We start from the raw sequence: 18,092 nt of genomic DNA on the forward strand, positions 1-18,092 counted from the left end.
TAGTTTTTCATATTACTTGAAGAAAAACTTCAGTTATTTACTATACATTTTAATTAAAATACAATAAAATACTAAATAACTTAAAAAAAACTCTCTTTTACAGTCAAAACTCGATATTAGTTGTTTAGATAAATAAGAAACCACCAAACTTTTTTGCAATATACACATGTAATGTAATACCTGAACAACCTTTGAAGACCAATTCTTCATCGAAAAGCAAGTGGTTATTCATTACATATAATGTTTTAGGAACAAAGCAAGGTAGACTTCAAAACATCGCCTCTAATGAACAACATCCCCCCCCTTTTTTTTGGTGAAAAATTGGTCTGAAATATCATTTATTATGCAAGTATATTAATTAAAACACTATTTTGTTTTAAATTTATGATCAGAAAATTTTTTCTTTGAAATTGGATAGGGAGAGAAAATGAAAACTATCAGCCTTTCTGGGATAAAGTAAAGATTGTGGAGAGTTAAACATTGTTATATATTGAACAAAAATGGTTAACTTGGTATATAATTGAATATAGGAACCAATAATTACAAATAGTAAACTAAAATTAAAATCTCGGCAAGGATAAAAAAACAGCAAATTTTTTAGTAATAACTAATGACACATAGAGACAAGATTAGTCTTAAAGCTCTCAAAGTTCATACAACACCAATGACGTAACAGCTAAGTGGGTTGATTAGTAATCAGTTTAAAATGGCAGTCTTCTAGAGGTTGAAGGTTCAATCCTTATTCCAAGCGATAATAAGTAGCAATAATATATACTATCACTTCTACTTAGTCATGGCTGACGGAATGAGAACAATCTGCCTCCATAGATTAAGTAAACAGTTCAATTTGAAATTTGTACAGCTTCGAATAGATGTTATAAAGTTTGACTAGAATTTTCTCAAATTCCAAAAGATTCACCTAAAGAAAGGTTGGAGATTACATCGTCTGAAATGTTGTGAACATAACAATCACGATTAGCAATGCGTTTCAGAGAAATGTATTAAATGAAATTGTCTTGGTAAAAACAATTCAGAATCGTCATAATGTCTATTCAGTGAACTTGTATATTTTCTAAATTATTACTTTATGCTGATTGACCCGCATTACATTGTTAAGAAAATGATTTCTAATTGCACGAAAAATTTATTTTGTAAAGTAAAATTTAATTTTACATTTTATAAATCGAATTCACTATTGTACAAAATAGTTGAATCATGGTATTTTCCAGCCCCTATGCCCCCCACATAGAAATTAATATAGTCATTTTAAATATGTTGCTTCATATTTTTGTAAATTACAGGCTTTGAAGTCCGATATTTTGAGATAATTTTCTAATCGATATAGATGCATAATTAAGTTATGATTCAAGTTATATATATATATATATATATATATATATATATATATATATATATATATTAAGGAAAACAAAGTAGTGTTTACCTGATATACACAATGGTAAACCTCAAACTAATATAAATAACAGTATTTATATATAGAAAATTTAATCCCAACCGAATTAAAAAAGCTCAATACGCAATAGAGAGTAGAGCTTATCATAAGAAAGAAAATTAAAACTGTAAGTTGAACTTTACAATCAAAATTTATTGTTCGACTGAATATTCCAAAAAACAATTTACTCCGCGGAGTTTCAAAGAATGCTGATTTTTTTATGATGAGAAGAATAATAAGAATAGCATTCTTTGAAACTCTGTGGAATAAGGACTTTGTAAATTGTTTTTTGGAGTATTCAGTATAATAATAAATTTTGATTGTAAAGTTCAGCTTAGTTTTAATTTACTTTCTCTTATATATATATATATATATACACACACACACACACACACACACACACACTAGCAGATTAACCGACATTGCCAAGAGTAAAATGCACTTAAATATGATATTTTAATTTATGCAATTTCGTATTTATTATTATAGTGCCAATTCTCTATTGATTATTATATTGTACCCAATATATAGTAGTGATTTCAAAATTTTTTAAAAATATATATGACTTGGGTGCCATCAGCTAAAATCAAAATCAAAATTTTATTTGCTACGATCCGACCCAAGAAGACTTGCATATCAATACAAATTAACACAGTTAAACATATAAATGTATATTTGCACCTGCATAGAAGATACGCATTACACCAGTCAAATTAAAATTTTTCAATGTTGATCCCTTAATAGCTCATTTTTCTGGCTAAAAACCAAATCAAATTTGTTTCACAGATTCGGATACCCATATATAAAATTTCAAGTCTGCCAACCAAATATTGACAGTGTTGTTTAGACCATCCCGCACACACAGACTACTTTACTTTTATAATGTGTGTATATATATATGTATACATTCCTCCGTTTTTGTATAGTGTGTAATATTAATCTTAATATAATAATAGGTAGCAGAACAGTATCTTTTATATTTGGTTGTGATAAAATATTTGTAATTTTATGTCTGTAGATGTTCGAGCTATGTCTATTTTAAAAGCCGTGTTTACATAAATATATGAATAATTTATATCTATTGCTGATTTTCGAATGTATGTAAATCTGAAAAAGTGTGTGAGCATGTCTTATGTAAGAAAACATAAATTTTATTAATGTTAAAAAAACAATTTCACAAAGAGATTCAATGCTTTTTAAATCCCAATTATGCATCTATTACCATCAATGCACTATCTCATTTCGCATTGTTTATAAACAGAGATAAACAGATTAACTCAGATAACTCGCCAATCACACTTGTACTTCATATATATATATATATACATATATATATAAAGCTGAATGTCTGTGTGTGTGTGTGTCTCTGATCACGAATAGACTCCTATATGGTTGACTATTATAGAAAACTGATCACATATAGTGATAGAAGATGTATCGAAACACAGGAATGGGTATGTTTGATCTGGCATAATGATGATTTATTAAAATTGTGGGGTCTGCGTACACGCCTGGTCCACAAAGAAATAAAAGAATTAAAAATATAAAAAAAATGTTTACAAGTGTTTTTGATATAGATGTACATAATAATACTTTGATAAGTATGTTTTAACTTAAATAGGGATGGTATAATAAAATTGTGGGGTCTGCGTTCGCGCCTTGCCTCCATAGAATGGAAATAGGCACAAACTTTAATAAAGTCTTTTCATATCTATCTGCGTAAGTATACTTTGATAATTGTTTCAGTTTGAAGAAATATGGTATAATAAAATTATGGGGTGTTCGTTCACGCCTGACCTCCATAGAATGGAAATATGTCACAAAGTTTAACAAGGTTTTTTAATATAGATCCACAGAATATTGCGATAAGTATTTCAGTGTGAATAGGTATGGTATAATAAATTTCAGTGTGAATAGGTATGGTATAATAAATTATGGGGTTTATCTATTTTATTTTTACTTTCATCATATTTTGCTTTGGTTTTGATACCCCCAAATTCGAAGCTATCTCTTTACAACCCTTCCTTTTCATAACCTATCATACTTTCATAAATCAGAGTCCATTTTTTGTAGGCTGTTTTTGAACTCAGTCAACGATGGGTACTTTTACTCGTATATATATATATATATATATATATATATATATATATATATATATATATATATATATATAATGTGTGTGCATATATTGTGTGTATGTATATATTTATGTATATATGTGTGTATATATATTTGTGTGTGCATGTATGTATATATACATATATATATATATATGTATGTATGTGCATATGTGTTTATATATTCTAACCGATTTCATTAGTTAATAAAAGAAAAACTTATAAATGTACAGTTTTTAAACAAGTTTTATTAGAAAGAATACATCTTGGATATATCTTATCTACAGAATATATATACATATAAGTTCTGTAGTTATCTGTTTAATTTTTTAACCTCCAAGTTAAAATGGTTCATTACCCAAATAGGAGAGAATACGAATTATGCAAGTTTACGTAAGTCGGTGTCAATAATTAGAATGCAGGCAGATTACAAGCATCATTTAAATAAAAGAACAATTGCAAGTTAAAATGCAATTAAAGCATAATTAAAAAAAAAAATACAGAGACATGATGTGTGGCAGATCAACCATTACCTGGAAGATAAAAAATAATTCCTAATGCAAACATTATTGCTCGTGCTCCTGCAAATGTTAGGCATGATCCTTAAGCTTCAATCAGGAAACTTTCAACCCAATTGTCTGGAGTGAATTCTAACTAAAGATTGAAAAATTCAACATTCAATTAATGCAAGAGTTGAAAACAACTGACAGTCAGGCTCGTTAGGATTACCTGTAGGCTATTATTTAAAGAATATAATTTTTAAAACCTAATGTGAGCAAAATATTCTTTCAAATATAACTCAATATGCCCAAAATCTAGCAGTAATGAACACCAGGAAACAGAATACCAAGGAAACATAAAATGCCTAAACTGTGATGAAAACCATCCAGCATACTCACATCTCTGCCAAAACTGGATCAAAGAAAAAAGAATAAATTAATTAAAATATACAAAAAACATAAGCTTTACTGAAGCCAGAAAGATCATCAAATCAGCCTCCATGACAGAACCAGCTACAGGGTGGTCAAAAAGTCAGGTAACATTTTAAAGAAAAACGATATTAGCAATACACGTATATTTAAGTACCATACATTGAAATATAAAATGAAACAAACATGAAATATGTTTATTTTGTTAATTGTCGTCCATTTCTCTCTATCAATCGCTGGAAGCGATTAACCACTGATTGTGTAACACGTGTAATCATGTCAGCTGATATCCGCGCAATCTCCTCTTCAATAAATAACTTTAAAGACGCTATTGTATCAGGCTTCTTGCCATAAACGCTATCCTTTACATAGCCCCAAAGCCAGAAATCAGGAGGGGTAGTTTATATATTACACTCAAATATTTAAACAAATAATATTAAACGAATAGAGATTATAATGGATCATATTGTTTTTTCTACCTTTAACATGTTACCTGACTTTTTGACCACCCTGTAGATTGTATGCAGCTGCAACCAAAAACAAACCAAAAGCAACAGAAAACACAGAACTAAAGGGAATCACTACCTTATTAAAGACTCTTCAAGAACGAGCTGAGGCATTGAGGGCCATCTTACAGCAACTACTGACAACTCAAGCTGTACTTGAAAATAACTCTCAAAGAGCCAAAAGTAAAATCCCACGAGACCTCAAAAACTGAACACAACTTTCAAATAAAAAAAACACGGAAACTAACAACATCCAAAAACCTAGTACACCTGGGAAAAAGAAAAAATCAAATCTCTCACCAACCAAACGGAAAATAAATGAAAAATCCAAAAAAGACAGATCTGCTCCACGTCAAAAGCAAGAACTGCAGACCAGAATAAATTTAAAACGGTGGAAACAATGGAAATAGACGACAGAACCCCCCCCTCTAATTAAATAGTCGAAAAGATCACAGATGATCAAAACCTCATTACCCATGACCTATAAAACAGTATTCCTCTCATGGAACGTCAGGGGTGAAAAAGCAAATTTTGTCGAACGGAATCATCTCATTGCCTTTTTTTCACTCAGCAGTCAGATGCCTACAAGAGACTTACAAGAAATTCCAGAACACACTCCATATAAAATGATACACAACCTACAACTACATACACAAATAAGGAAACAGAGCTCTTGGTGGAGTATCCATCCTAATTAACAACAATACAGGGTGACACCAAAAAGCGGGCCCCAACTCTAATTAGGCCCCGTTTCTTAGTATTTTGTCCGAATGAAAGGAAACTTTGGTCATAACTAGTTTATTATATTCAAAACATCACATCAAAACACTAGGGTCTTTGGCCTTTTTTTCTCCGTTGACTGTAAAATGCTCAGAAAAAAAATTGAATGCCCTCTGTTTTTTTGGGGTCACCTGTATTAACCAAAGCGAAACTCAACTCAACTCAACACTACAAGCCGTTGCAGTAACTATCAGCCTAAAAAAAAAAACACTAACAATTTGCTCTCTATACCTGCCACTTAACAAAAACTTAAATAAAACAGATTTGAATATATTGATCCAACAACTTCCTAAACCATTTATCCTCATGGGCGACTTCAATAGCCATAGTGAACGATGGGGAAATAAACAAACAAGCAGATGAGGTAAAATTATAGAAATTTTCTAGAGGAAAACCAATTATGTCTATTTAACAATGGAACAAACACCTTCCTTCACCCTGTTTCTAGAACACTCTCAGTAATCAACCTCACCATATCCAAACATAGTATCTATACAGAATACGAATGTAAAGTATATCACAGGACCTGTGGCAGTGATCACTTCCCAGCCATTCTAGAAGACAAAGAACTAGAAAATGATACTAAAACACCTCGATGGAATTTACATAAAGCCAACTGGGAAGACTTTTAAAAAATGTGTGGAACAAACCTAGTGCAAGAAGCCAATACAAGAAAAAACACATCATCCACTTCACCAACACTCTAAATATCATAGCCGAGAAAACTATTCCTAAAAGCTCCCTATTACCAAGATACAACGAGCCTTAGTATAGTAAAGAATGTAAAGAAGCGATCAAATGAACAGCACTCAAAAAAGTCAATAGTCAACCAACTACATAATATTTAGAAATTTACAAAAAAGTAGAGCTAAGGCTCGTAGAACTATTAAACAAGCTAAACAATCAACATGGCAAACTTATGTCAGCCAACTAAATTAAAACACCAAACCTAAGGAAATATGAAACATGATGAACAAAATTACTGGGAAATACACTAAACAAGCTAAAAAAAACACACCATCCATAACAATATCAAAATCACTTACAAAGAAAAAATAGCTGAAATCTTAGCTGAAAACTTTGCTAAAAAAATCCTCATCAATTAATTGGAACAAAGAATTCCAATCCATCAAAAACCAAACAGAACAGCAAAAAATTTACTTTCACTCAGACAACATTGAATACTACAATCAAATCTTCACTATGCACGAATTAGAAGAATCTCTCAAAAATAGCCATAGTTCAACAGCTGGATCTGATGAAATCCCCTATGTCTTCCTAAAAGAATTGCCAAGGAAAACAAAAGAATACCTCCTCAAAATATTCAACAATATCTGGATCAATGAAAAATTCCCTGACACATGGAGACACACAATTATAATACCCATGCCTATGCCTAAACCTTTAAAAAACCTCACAAACGTTATAGACTACCGTCCTCTTGCAAAGCCCTCGAACAAATGATCAATAGAAGGGTAACCTGGTACCTAGAAAGGAAAAAACTCATTTCTGAACACCAAGCAGGATTCCAAAATGGCAGAAGCCTTATTGACCACATCATAAATGTGGAAACCTATATTAGAGAAGCCTTCATCCATAAAGAACATGTGGTAACAGTCTTCTTTGACCTAGAAAAAGCTTTTGATGCCACTTGGAAGTACGGAATATTAAAAAACCTGAATGAACTAGGTCTGAAGGGCAGAATGCCAACATTTATCAAAAACTACCTGAGTGGCAGAACCTTCCAAGTAAGACTAGGAAACGTCCTATCAAAGCCCCCAAAACAGGAAATAGGAGAATCTCAAGGGGGAATTCTTCCAGTCACACGTTTTAATGTAAAAATAAACAATATACCTAATAACATAAACACTGGAACAAAGTATGCCATCTATGTTGACGACCTCATAAGTTTTAAAGCCAAACATATGAACACTATTGAACGACACCTACAATTATGCATGAACAAAATAAGCAGCTGGACCACTAAAAACGGCTTCAGTTTTTCTCAAACTAAAACCAAATGTATCAACTTCTTCTTACATAGAAAAATGCACCTTGACCCTGAGCTAAAAATTAACAACAGTAAACTAACAGTTACAGATCAATACAAATGTCTTGAAAATTATCTTTGACAAAAAACACACCTTCATACCTCAGATAAAATACTTAAGGAAAAATGCAACCAAAGGATGCAACTCCTGAGAACTATAACTCATACAAACTGGAGAGCTGAGTGCAAAACATTCTAAAACTACCAAACACAGATCTAAGTTGGACTATGGCTGCTTTATCTACAGTGCAACAAGAAAATCCTACACTAGAGAACTCAACATAACTTACCACTAAGGATTCCGACTAGCACTAGGATCTTTTACCACCACACCAGTCGAGAGTTTCTATACAGAAACAAATGAACCTGCACTAGAAATGAGATGGGCAAAATTAGCCCTACAATACTACACAAAACTCACATCTTACTACGCGAAACTCACATAAAACCTATATACCAGAGTGTGTTTCACGCAAGACACTAAACTTTATCCCCCCCCTCCAAAAAAAAATCCAGCCTTATGGTCTTCGCATGAAAGAAGTAAAAGACGAAGCCAAAATTATCTCCCAAATCTATAAATCTTCTAAACTCATCAACTTTGGCTATCCAACACCTCCGAAAACCCACTTGAGCAAACAAAACATACTACTATATCATTAAACCTCTCCAAACATTCCAAACAAGCACAATCAAACCTATCTTAATGGAAAAATTACATGATATTGTTCGAAACTATCCAGATTATGAACACATTTATACCGACGGAGCTAAAACCAAAGAAAAAGTCAGAAGTTCTGCTGTCTATCAGCAAAGAAAAATCAAAAACCGCCAACCTGAGAGGTCTTCCATCTTTAGCGCTGAAGCCTTAGCAATACAACTGGCTCTAAATATCATAAGTGCTGATCAAGCAAACAAGTTTATAAAATTTTTGGACTCTTTATCAGTTTTAACTTCATTAAAAGAAAAGACCACTTACAATCCGCTAATTAGAAACCTATTAAACAAACTTGATTAACTTTAAAATCCCAAAATAAATTATTCTATGCTGGATTCCAAGCCATATTGGCATCCTAGGAAACACAAGAGCTTACATAGCAACTAAAGAATCACTAAACCTGGAAATTTCCAACATAAAGATCCCCTATACCGACTTAAAACCAACCATAAACCTGTGGGGTATATGGTTAGAAAAGAAGAAAAGAAAAAAAAGAGAAACGTACCGGGCGTATCTGCATCGTTCTTTGGGAAAGAAGAAGGAAAGGACGGCCAGCGCATTTGTATATGTGAAGGGCATCTTGGGAAGGCAGAGCATGATGGGAGAAGCTATTTTTTCCCCCCTGTCTCTTCCTTTTTTTTTCTAGATCGGAGGATATAAAAGCTGGGAAAAATTCCCTGGGCGGGGGGTAGACAGAAAAGAGTCGTGAACATCTCTTGAAAAGAATTTCATATTGCTGACGTTCGGATTGTGCGGTGTGACATTGGTGGCGAGAGGCCAGGTGTGGTCGATTGGAAAAGGAGAGGGCAGAAACGTGCTGTTGTCGAGAGAGTGACTCACCTTCCCGAACCCCGGAACCAAATCCTGATTATAACCTATACATCAAGACAAAATGGCAACAACGATGGAACACTCATAAAAAAAAACAAGCTAAAAGAAATAAAACCTACACTTGGAGAATGGAGTTCCGAATCCAAGCTAAATCGGAAAGAAGAGGTGATCATTGCAAGAATAAGAACAAGGCACACAAATATCATTCATTCATCTCTATTGAAAGGAGAAAACCCACCCGAATGCTTATTCTGTCAAGAAAATTGCACAGTTAAACATTTTTTAATAAATTGTGCCAACTTAGCCCTCTTACGCCAAAAACATTACAGCATTAACAATATTAAAGATCTCTTCGAAAATATAAATGAAAATAAAAATTCTAAATTACTTGAAAGAAGTAAATCTTTTCTCCCAAATATAAATTTACTTTACAAAAAAAAAAAAAAAAATTCAACCCCATTCCTTTACAAAACTCCCTCCAAACTCAGCTTGACATACTGAAAAGCAAAGAATACCTATTCTATTTAGACTGACCCGCACTTCTTTGGCCTTAAATGACCGGCAGCTATTGAAAGGCCAATAAACCGAACAATCAGTCAATAATTCAAATATAACTTGTTTCAAAACTTGTATTTAATTAACAAATATATATGTATATAAAACACACTGATGCAAATGTATTTCTTAGTGATTTACTGATATTCTTTATTTTCTTAAATATAACATGTTTTCTGTTGTAATCGTTATATATATGACCATGATATGCGCATGTTTTTGTATCTGAATTAGAAATATATTTTTTAACATTTAAAATTAAAAATTAATGTTAAAGTTCAATTACATTCTAAAATTTATATTTTTTCTTTCGTGTCCTCCCGTAGCTATATCAATGTAGATAGTGCTAAAATGTTTCCAATAAATTTCACAGATTATATTTGATCCATGTAACACAAGACATGCATTGTTAATGGAAATTTCTCAGTAAATTCGAAGATATCATGTGAATAGGAATGGAGAAATACAATTCTTCAGAATAAATCAATATAGAATGCAAATATCAAGCAACTTGCTTTCACCTACACAAACATGTGCATGGGTGTATGCATATGTACATGCTAGCATGCAAAAGTGTTTAGTCGCGTGAAATAAAAATTGATTTTGATTAAATATTTGCGAATGAATATTTTGCACCCATTTTTACACAGATGATAGATTGTCATAGTGTTATCAAAGGCTTAACCTTGTTCTGGGGATTTTCTTCAAGATAACAAAGGAGGTCACCAGTCTACGGAACAAACGTTCCCTAAATACACGTGAAATGAAATACTTAAAAGACAATATTTCTCTCCACTGATTAAATTTTCATTTTGCAAACAATAATTGGTTCACTTTATTGCATATAAAGCAAAAACAGTTCTTGAAATAAAATAGGACAATTTCTGTCCATCTGTTAAGAGTGTTTTAAAATACAGAGTAACATATCCTTAACTATGAAGGGAAGTAACATAAATGAATTTAAGCATAGTCTATTTATTACAAATGCATTATACTTTAAACTTACCAATAATATTGTATAATACTATATGTTGTTTCTGTGATTTGTGAGAAATGAATTATATCTATATATATTTGGTCATAATATATCGATTTATACATCTTCACTATATGGAAATTGGAAATCTAATCAATTGGAATATGGATCGGGTGCACGTTTTGTCAGAAAATAGATATGGCGATTTTTTTATAAAATTCGTATGTTGGAAATCTATACGTTTTTGTAGCTAGCACCAGGATTACAAGCTAGTTTATGATTAATATCTGCTGGATCGCCTGTGTAAAGGTTTATGATGCTGAAAGATGCAGATCCTTTATGATCTTAAGCTTAGGATATCACTGAGAATGTGAATAGAAGCATTTAAACCAAGAATATCTAGCATTAAATGATGAAGAGGTATGCAACATAACTGGAGTATTACAAATTGAACTCCAGTGATCGGTATAAAATCGATAGACATCAATGTAATTGGATTTGAATTTAGCATAGTATTCACAGCGGTGTATATTAGATCAATTACACATCCTTTCTTATCTTTATGTACTAGAAAAATATCCGTCCCGTAACAGGTAAAATTAATTCCACAAATAGAAGAGTTTGGCCCTATCATTATGTTTCCGTACGAAGATTAAAATCGAGGTATAAGCATATTAAACCTTATGACTAAAATCTTTATTCCGATTTTGCTTAAAGTATTTTGATTCTAGAAAATGTCTCAAATAAAAGGTTTAAGCTTAAGGAGTTTTAAAAAGGAATGGAAATTCAATACTTTCTGTTTAATTGGTCACCATTAACTATGGATCAAATTTAAGGTAAATCTGAAATATTTAAATTGTTTAATGCGAAATTGTGTCCATATTATGCTCTTGAAAATTCCTTTAAAATATTTCCTACGACTGAAATTTGAGAAATATTGACGTTTAATACATATTGTTAAAATTTCACAAAAATCGAAAGTATCTGAATATTCAGAAAGGGATTTTACCCCTTTTAACCCACATTACTATCTTTTACACCTAGTTGCTTTGTTCCAAAATTTATAATGATTGGTGAATTAATTTAAAAGTGAATCATATATATAAGAATATATAAACATATAGACATGCTTAACTTTATATAAATAGAGATATCAAGAAAGATGTTTGGGTTTTGGGCATATGTTGGAGGCATCTTTAAACTTAGCAGCCAAAAGATCTTCAACAGATTGAAACAAAATTCACGATTATTTTCAACTCCTGTTTAGATTTCAGAATGACCATATGGAGATGCGACCTGACATTTTGTGAAAGTTAATTTTTCAGCTTTTTTATTTCTATTTTTCTGTGATTTTGAATGTGAAGAGTGTTTTTTTTTTTTAATTTTTTGTGAAACTTTAGTTGCCTGTTGTGGACATGTCAAGTTGGTTTGCAATAAGAAACGATCACATAAGTGCTCATAAATGTCAGCTTCCATGAGAAAATAAGATATTTTCTTGAAAGCATTGATAAAAAAATAGTATTTTTGTGGAGGAGTCCCACGAAAATGTCAGATGTCAGTGGTTTCAAAAGAGAAGAATTGGATTTTCCTTCATTTAAGTATTTTTATGATTCAGTTTTTAAGTCAACCTTATTGAATCGCTTGTCTGAGAAAGAGTAACAAGAAGACAAAAAAGAAAGAAGAAAACGACTTAAATCAAAGTAGAAATAGAATAATATACAAAATTACTAAGGAAAATAATATTTGTAAAAATCAAAATGATTTTTTCTTAATGACTTGTGATTGATCAATAGCATTTACCCTGGGGGAAGTTTCCGTGGAATATTAAATGTTCGTCACAGGTATATCCCATTCAGGTGAAATAACTACATTAGTTTCTGCAGTAAGATGTGATCGTCCTTCCACATATAACAATTAGCATTCCTGAACGGTTCCCCATCTGGTGTTGACCATGTTCATCGTCACTTAACTTGATTATGCTGTATATATCAAAAGAGAATAAAAATAAAAATTGCTACCAGAACAGTAGCAGAAACTTACCATGAAGCAAGCAAACAACAGAAGATATTGTGTTTTTAAAGAAACAGCTTACCTTGTAGGTTTGTATATAATCATGTTTTTCAGCTGTTTTCACTTGTGAAGTAATCCATGTCAGTTATCAGGAGAGAAAACGGGCCATTTTAGGGCTTTTGTCTTCTTAGTTTATTCACATGTAGACTTGTATATAATCGTGTTTATTGTTTTTTTTTTTCTGTGGGGTATTTCATTTCATTCTCCAGATAATATCAGGTTGTCAGGAGAGAATATGCATCATTTCAGGGCCTTCTTCTCTAAAACTTTTGCGTGTATCGTCCCCCTCACTGATGCAAGACCCGATTATCTGAACTGCATCGAATGAACTGCTCAATACAATAAAAATAATGTTTAATAATTTAATGTTTCCTCTTATGACCAACGGCTTTGCTTGCGTCGTTTAAATGTTCAAAGGCTGCATCTAAGATATTCGTTAAAATGCACTCATATTGAAAAGATTTTTTTTTTTTTACATAGAAGTCACCACTTATCGAGGCCCGGAAGCCACTCGGGGATAAGGGTTATTGCGTGTACAGTAATCAATGGGATAGTATCGTAGTAATCGTTAGTATTGGAGATTTGATAAAGTGTGTTACTTAAGGAGGTGGTTAATCAGGAATTTGTTTATGTTGGACTTAAAGACATCCAAGTTGTAGTCAGGTGGGAAACAGGCAAACGGAAGAGAGTTCCAGAGGCATGCATTTCTAAGAAAGAAGCTTTGTTCATGGAATCTACGTTTTGATTTAGGCACAGTTAATGAGTGGGGAAAATTATTGACAGTGGTTTCAGTTAGAATAATGAGGAATAAAAAACAAAGAATATTTTTCACTTCATATCGTTAACCACTCAGCCACCATTACCCCTCACACACAGAGCATGTGATAGTTGTTAATCCAATCGTCTCAAGTATCAGCTATAGTTATATAAATATTTCGATTACCAAAAGAAGACGTTTTCTTGATCTGTTTAAATATTCTAATGAGTCGCCGCTTATCAAGGCCTAAAGGCTATTTAAGGATTAGCATTAATGAAATTATCAATTGGATGTAGAACAATACTATGATATTATTTAAGAAAATAGGGTGAAAAGGATAAGATTTGTTTAACAGGACGGTTTGACAAATATTTGTTGGCATTTGACTTGAAGATTACTGTTATAGTCATCAGGGACGCATTGCTATTGTATTCAGTAGTTGGGAAGTTCTAAGAAAAAGCTCTGTTCATGGAATTTCCATTTAGTCTTACGAACACAGAGAAAGAAAGGGAAGTTTTTGCAGTGGTGGAAGCGACATGTGTACTTGCTGTGAATGTTGTACAGGGAGAAGATCCAGAGATTGTAACCCAGAATATCTTGCTCAAGAGTTTAGAATTTGCTAGTATTTTAATAGAATGTGCTCTGATAAACCCATCATACTTGTACTCCACTCGATGTAGATACCCCTGACAAACCTGTTTTGCAATAAAATCCCACCTCTTCACTTAGATGCTGAAAAACCTTTTACTCTAATAGGTTCTTTCCTTGGATTGCAAGACTTTGCAATTTCCTCATCATCACCTGCTTCCCTGGTTGTATTAACATGCACAAATTTAAATGTAATGTAACCCAGCATCTCTCTCATCTGCTTACAAAATCTCCTTTGAACATGGTCCTAAATAGTACCCCTTTCTGTCTAAATGGCCTTGCATGGGGTGAACATAAGTAAAAAAACGTCCATTTCTATCAATTTTCATGAGCAAATGTTAATGATTTCATGGACACATCCATTCATTATTAAAATATTTTCTTCTAAAAATGGATGATGATGAAGCATAAAATATTATTTCATTACTAAAACTTAGAGGGTATATGGTTAATCTATATAATTATAAAACCCTCTAGACCGTCTGGGCATCCTTACTTGCTTGAATCTTGTCTTTAACGATTGGGCGATTCCATCTTTTAAAAAAAAGGATGGCAGGTAATTTTATATATGTGTAGGGGGGCGTGGTTTAGAGGTTAGGTAATGAGGGTGGAAAGTTATATATTTTGGTTTAGATTCTAACTGATGGACCCCAAGTCATACATAGGTATTTTTAGTTTTGATCTCACTACTATATATTAGGTTCAATATGACAATCTATAAATAATTGTCTTCATAATAATAAATATGTAATCTGCATAAATTAAAATATCATATTTAAGCGTATTTTACGACCGGGCAACACCAGACGGCCTGCTAGTAAATAATAACTTTAAAAAGATGGTTTCCAAATTTTAGAATTGTTCATTTGATTGAAATCCGTGGGAAAATATTTATTTTAATTCATTGTCTATGTATTGTAATTGTATTGGTATTGCTAATAAAAAGGGCAGATTTCTATCACTTCTTTTATGGCTCTTTGCAGATCATGATCCTTTTCACTGTCACTGTATTGATATTCAATCGAGTGTTTTATCTTATGAATTCGATAATTTAATTTCTACAGTCGCGATAATTATTAAAGGTTTTTTTTTTTACTCCAATTTAACAAACTACTAAAGTTTATATTATAGTTTTTTAGATATTGTTTTGTACGAAAATACTATTTATAATCATTAATGTTTACTTATTTTCTCACGTTCCATGAGCAACTGAAAAGATTACTTCATTGGAGTCCATATTAATTCTTTTTGTCTATATGATGAATACGAAAATAGACACATTGCAAAATAATAATAATAATAATAATAATAATAATAATAATAATAATAATAATAATAATAATAATAATAATATCTGTAAATTATTTAAACAGGTGAAGAAATGTCAGAAATAGAACAGTTGGAAGAAAAACTCCGATCAGTGCAAGAAGAAATAAGACACAAGCGACGACAAGCCAAAGAATTGACACAGGATATTCAGGTAAAATTAACAGTTAACAAACGTTGTTCTCTTGTTGAAAAAAATTATTCCATTTAAATTGCAAAACATTTTTATGGTCAGCAATTCGTTTATTTACCGGCTTCCCACTATAGCAAGGTTAGATGTGACGTCAGTTTATAGTGGAGATGCCAGCTCTCCAAAATAGGGATCACTCTGGATGAATTAAAAAATTTACAAAATGGAAATCGTCAGGATTCTCCAGTAAATACGCTTCAAACCACCTTGAATAAATCAATCTCTCTTTTGATTGATGCAAAACTGGTTGTGATTTGTCCTGCCAGCATTTCCCAGTAAGAAGGTGGGGGTCGTAGGACACAGACAATAAACTAATCCTCTCTCCTGGCGAAGGCAATAATGCCTGGGGAAATAATCACTTCTTAAAACCGAACAGAATCATATTTTACTCTGATCAAGGGCGAAGGTCCATGTGGCAGGTCTACGAGAGAGAACGTCTTGGATGATTATCACAAACGTGTATAATCATTTGATTTCTCTATTTTATTGTGAACATAAGACATTTTATGCAAAAATAGTTAATAATTGTTAAAAGTGAACAATGTTTCATCATACTTAAATTTTCCATCTGAAGTTTGATTCATTCAATATAAATTCATATTTTTTAGAGTTTATGACAAATAGAAATACTAACTTCAGGCCTAAATTATAATTAAATGAAGATACTTTATACAGCCAGCAAAGACTGAAGAAAACCACATTTATAGATGTCAATAATTATGAGAAGAAAAACCTGGTAATTACCAGTTTTGGTTACTTCAAATAATTCCGATATTTCAAATAAAATATTTCAACTGTTTCTGAAATTTACAAAATCATTCCAAGAAATTAAAAAATTTTTTTTAATTATACTAAGTTTTTGAAAATAATTATCATACACATGCCCTAGAGATTTCGTTTTTGTTTATACTCAAAACTACTGCTTTCAACATCCTATAAAACGGTATCAAACTTAGACGCATTGGAGTCAGTGTATAACACTATAGAGAGACTATATTAATAAACAAAGTCAAATTATGTTTAATTGCTGTTGTTTTATAGTTAGGTCTGGGACTTATTGAGTGATGTACTATATGAAAGAAAATAATTATTCAGAAAGTACTTCCTTCTCTCTTTCACACATATACACAAACTAGCAATATGTGTGTCTTACAAGAATGTGATATTTGTACAGATCCCTTTGAAAATATCTGGAATCAACTTTAATTCATTTTTTTTTCAGTATTCTGTCTATAGAACCTTGAACTAAATACTCCTAGCACACAACCAGAATTAAATTCTTTCTTGTACGTTTTTTAACATTACAGTTTCGTACCATATATGAAAAAATATGTGCATATGCATAGATATATAAATATATGTATGCATAATATCGGTGAACATGAAAATGACAAAAGGTGATAAAGTGAAATATTTTGAATGCAAAAGTTCCAATTCTTTATTTTTTCCAAATTCAGTTGTGCTTAATAGTTGCTAATCTTTACTATACAAAACTATAACTGCACGATTCTCGAAATATAACAAAAATTAAAAATTAACTTGCACAAAGGCATATACTTACATTTGTACTTATGTATGTATATGCAAAAAATAGATTTCTATGAGATGACAAAGTAGTGCAAACGATACATAAACAAAAAAATACATATAAATTTCTCTTTTTATTATTGTGAAGGTAAGACATCACTAGTTATAGATGGAGGTGTCGATGCGTTCGAGTTTCAAATTTCAATGTGTATACACTTACTACATCTATTCATATTAGACAATTGTGATGCAAAAAAAAACGGTTGTATATGAGGGACACTCCAAAAGTTTTTATGTTACTATATTTATGTATTTGTTTTACCATTACATTTCTACAGTATCAAGCAAAAAATTTCCTTTGTTTATATGATCTATCCTTGTAATCTATCTTACTTCGCAGTTATCTAATTGTAATATTTATGTTGCGCTTCTAAGCTATATAGATTTAAGAAATCTATTGTTATCAATGCTTTACTGTCTTTATGAGTTTACAATCACCCCATAACTGTGACTAAAATTGTTTAATCTAACCTTATATGTTTCATTATTTGATTTGGTTTAGTTTGTTGATATTTCAAGAGTAGGTTTCCTCATGATTCATATTTGATTTATATTTTCTATATTAAGCATAAGTTATACTCTAATCTCCTTTTTTTAATTCT

The 18,092-nt window shown here is 31.5% G+C and overlaps 1 protein-coding gene across 2 annotated transcripts in view; it reads left to right on the top strand.

The window, feature by feature from the left end:
- LOC145287850 (coiled-coil domain-containing protein 39-like) overlaps positions 1-18,092 on the top strand; it is a 2,493,216-nt gene that overhangs the window by 1,301,614 nt on the left and 1,173,510 nt on the right. For both annotated transcript variants that reach the window (XM_080135726.1, XM_080135725.1), the window contains exon 17: positions 15,761-15,867. In XM_080135726.1, the coding sequence (XP_079991852.1) occupies positions 15,761-15,867 (107 nt within the window). The remainder of the gene's footprint in view (positions 1-15,760; positions 15,868-18,092) is intronic.

This window comes from Euprymna scolopes, chromosome 11 (assembly GCF_053919585.1).
Source record: "Euprymna scolopes isolate OS-2025 chromosome 11, ASM5391958v1, whole genome shotgun sequence".
Classification (NCBI taxonomy): domain Eukaryota; kingdom Metazoa; phylum Mollusca; class Cephalopoda; order Sepiida; family Sepiolidae; genus Euprymna; species Euprymna scolopes.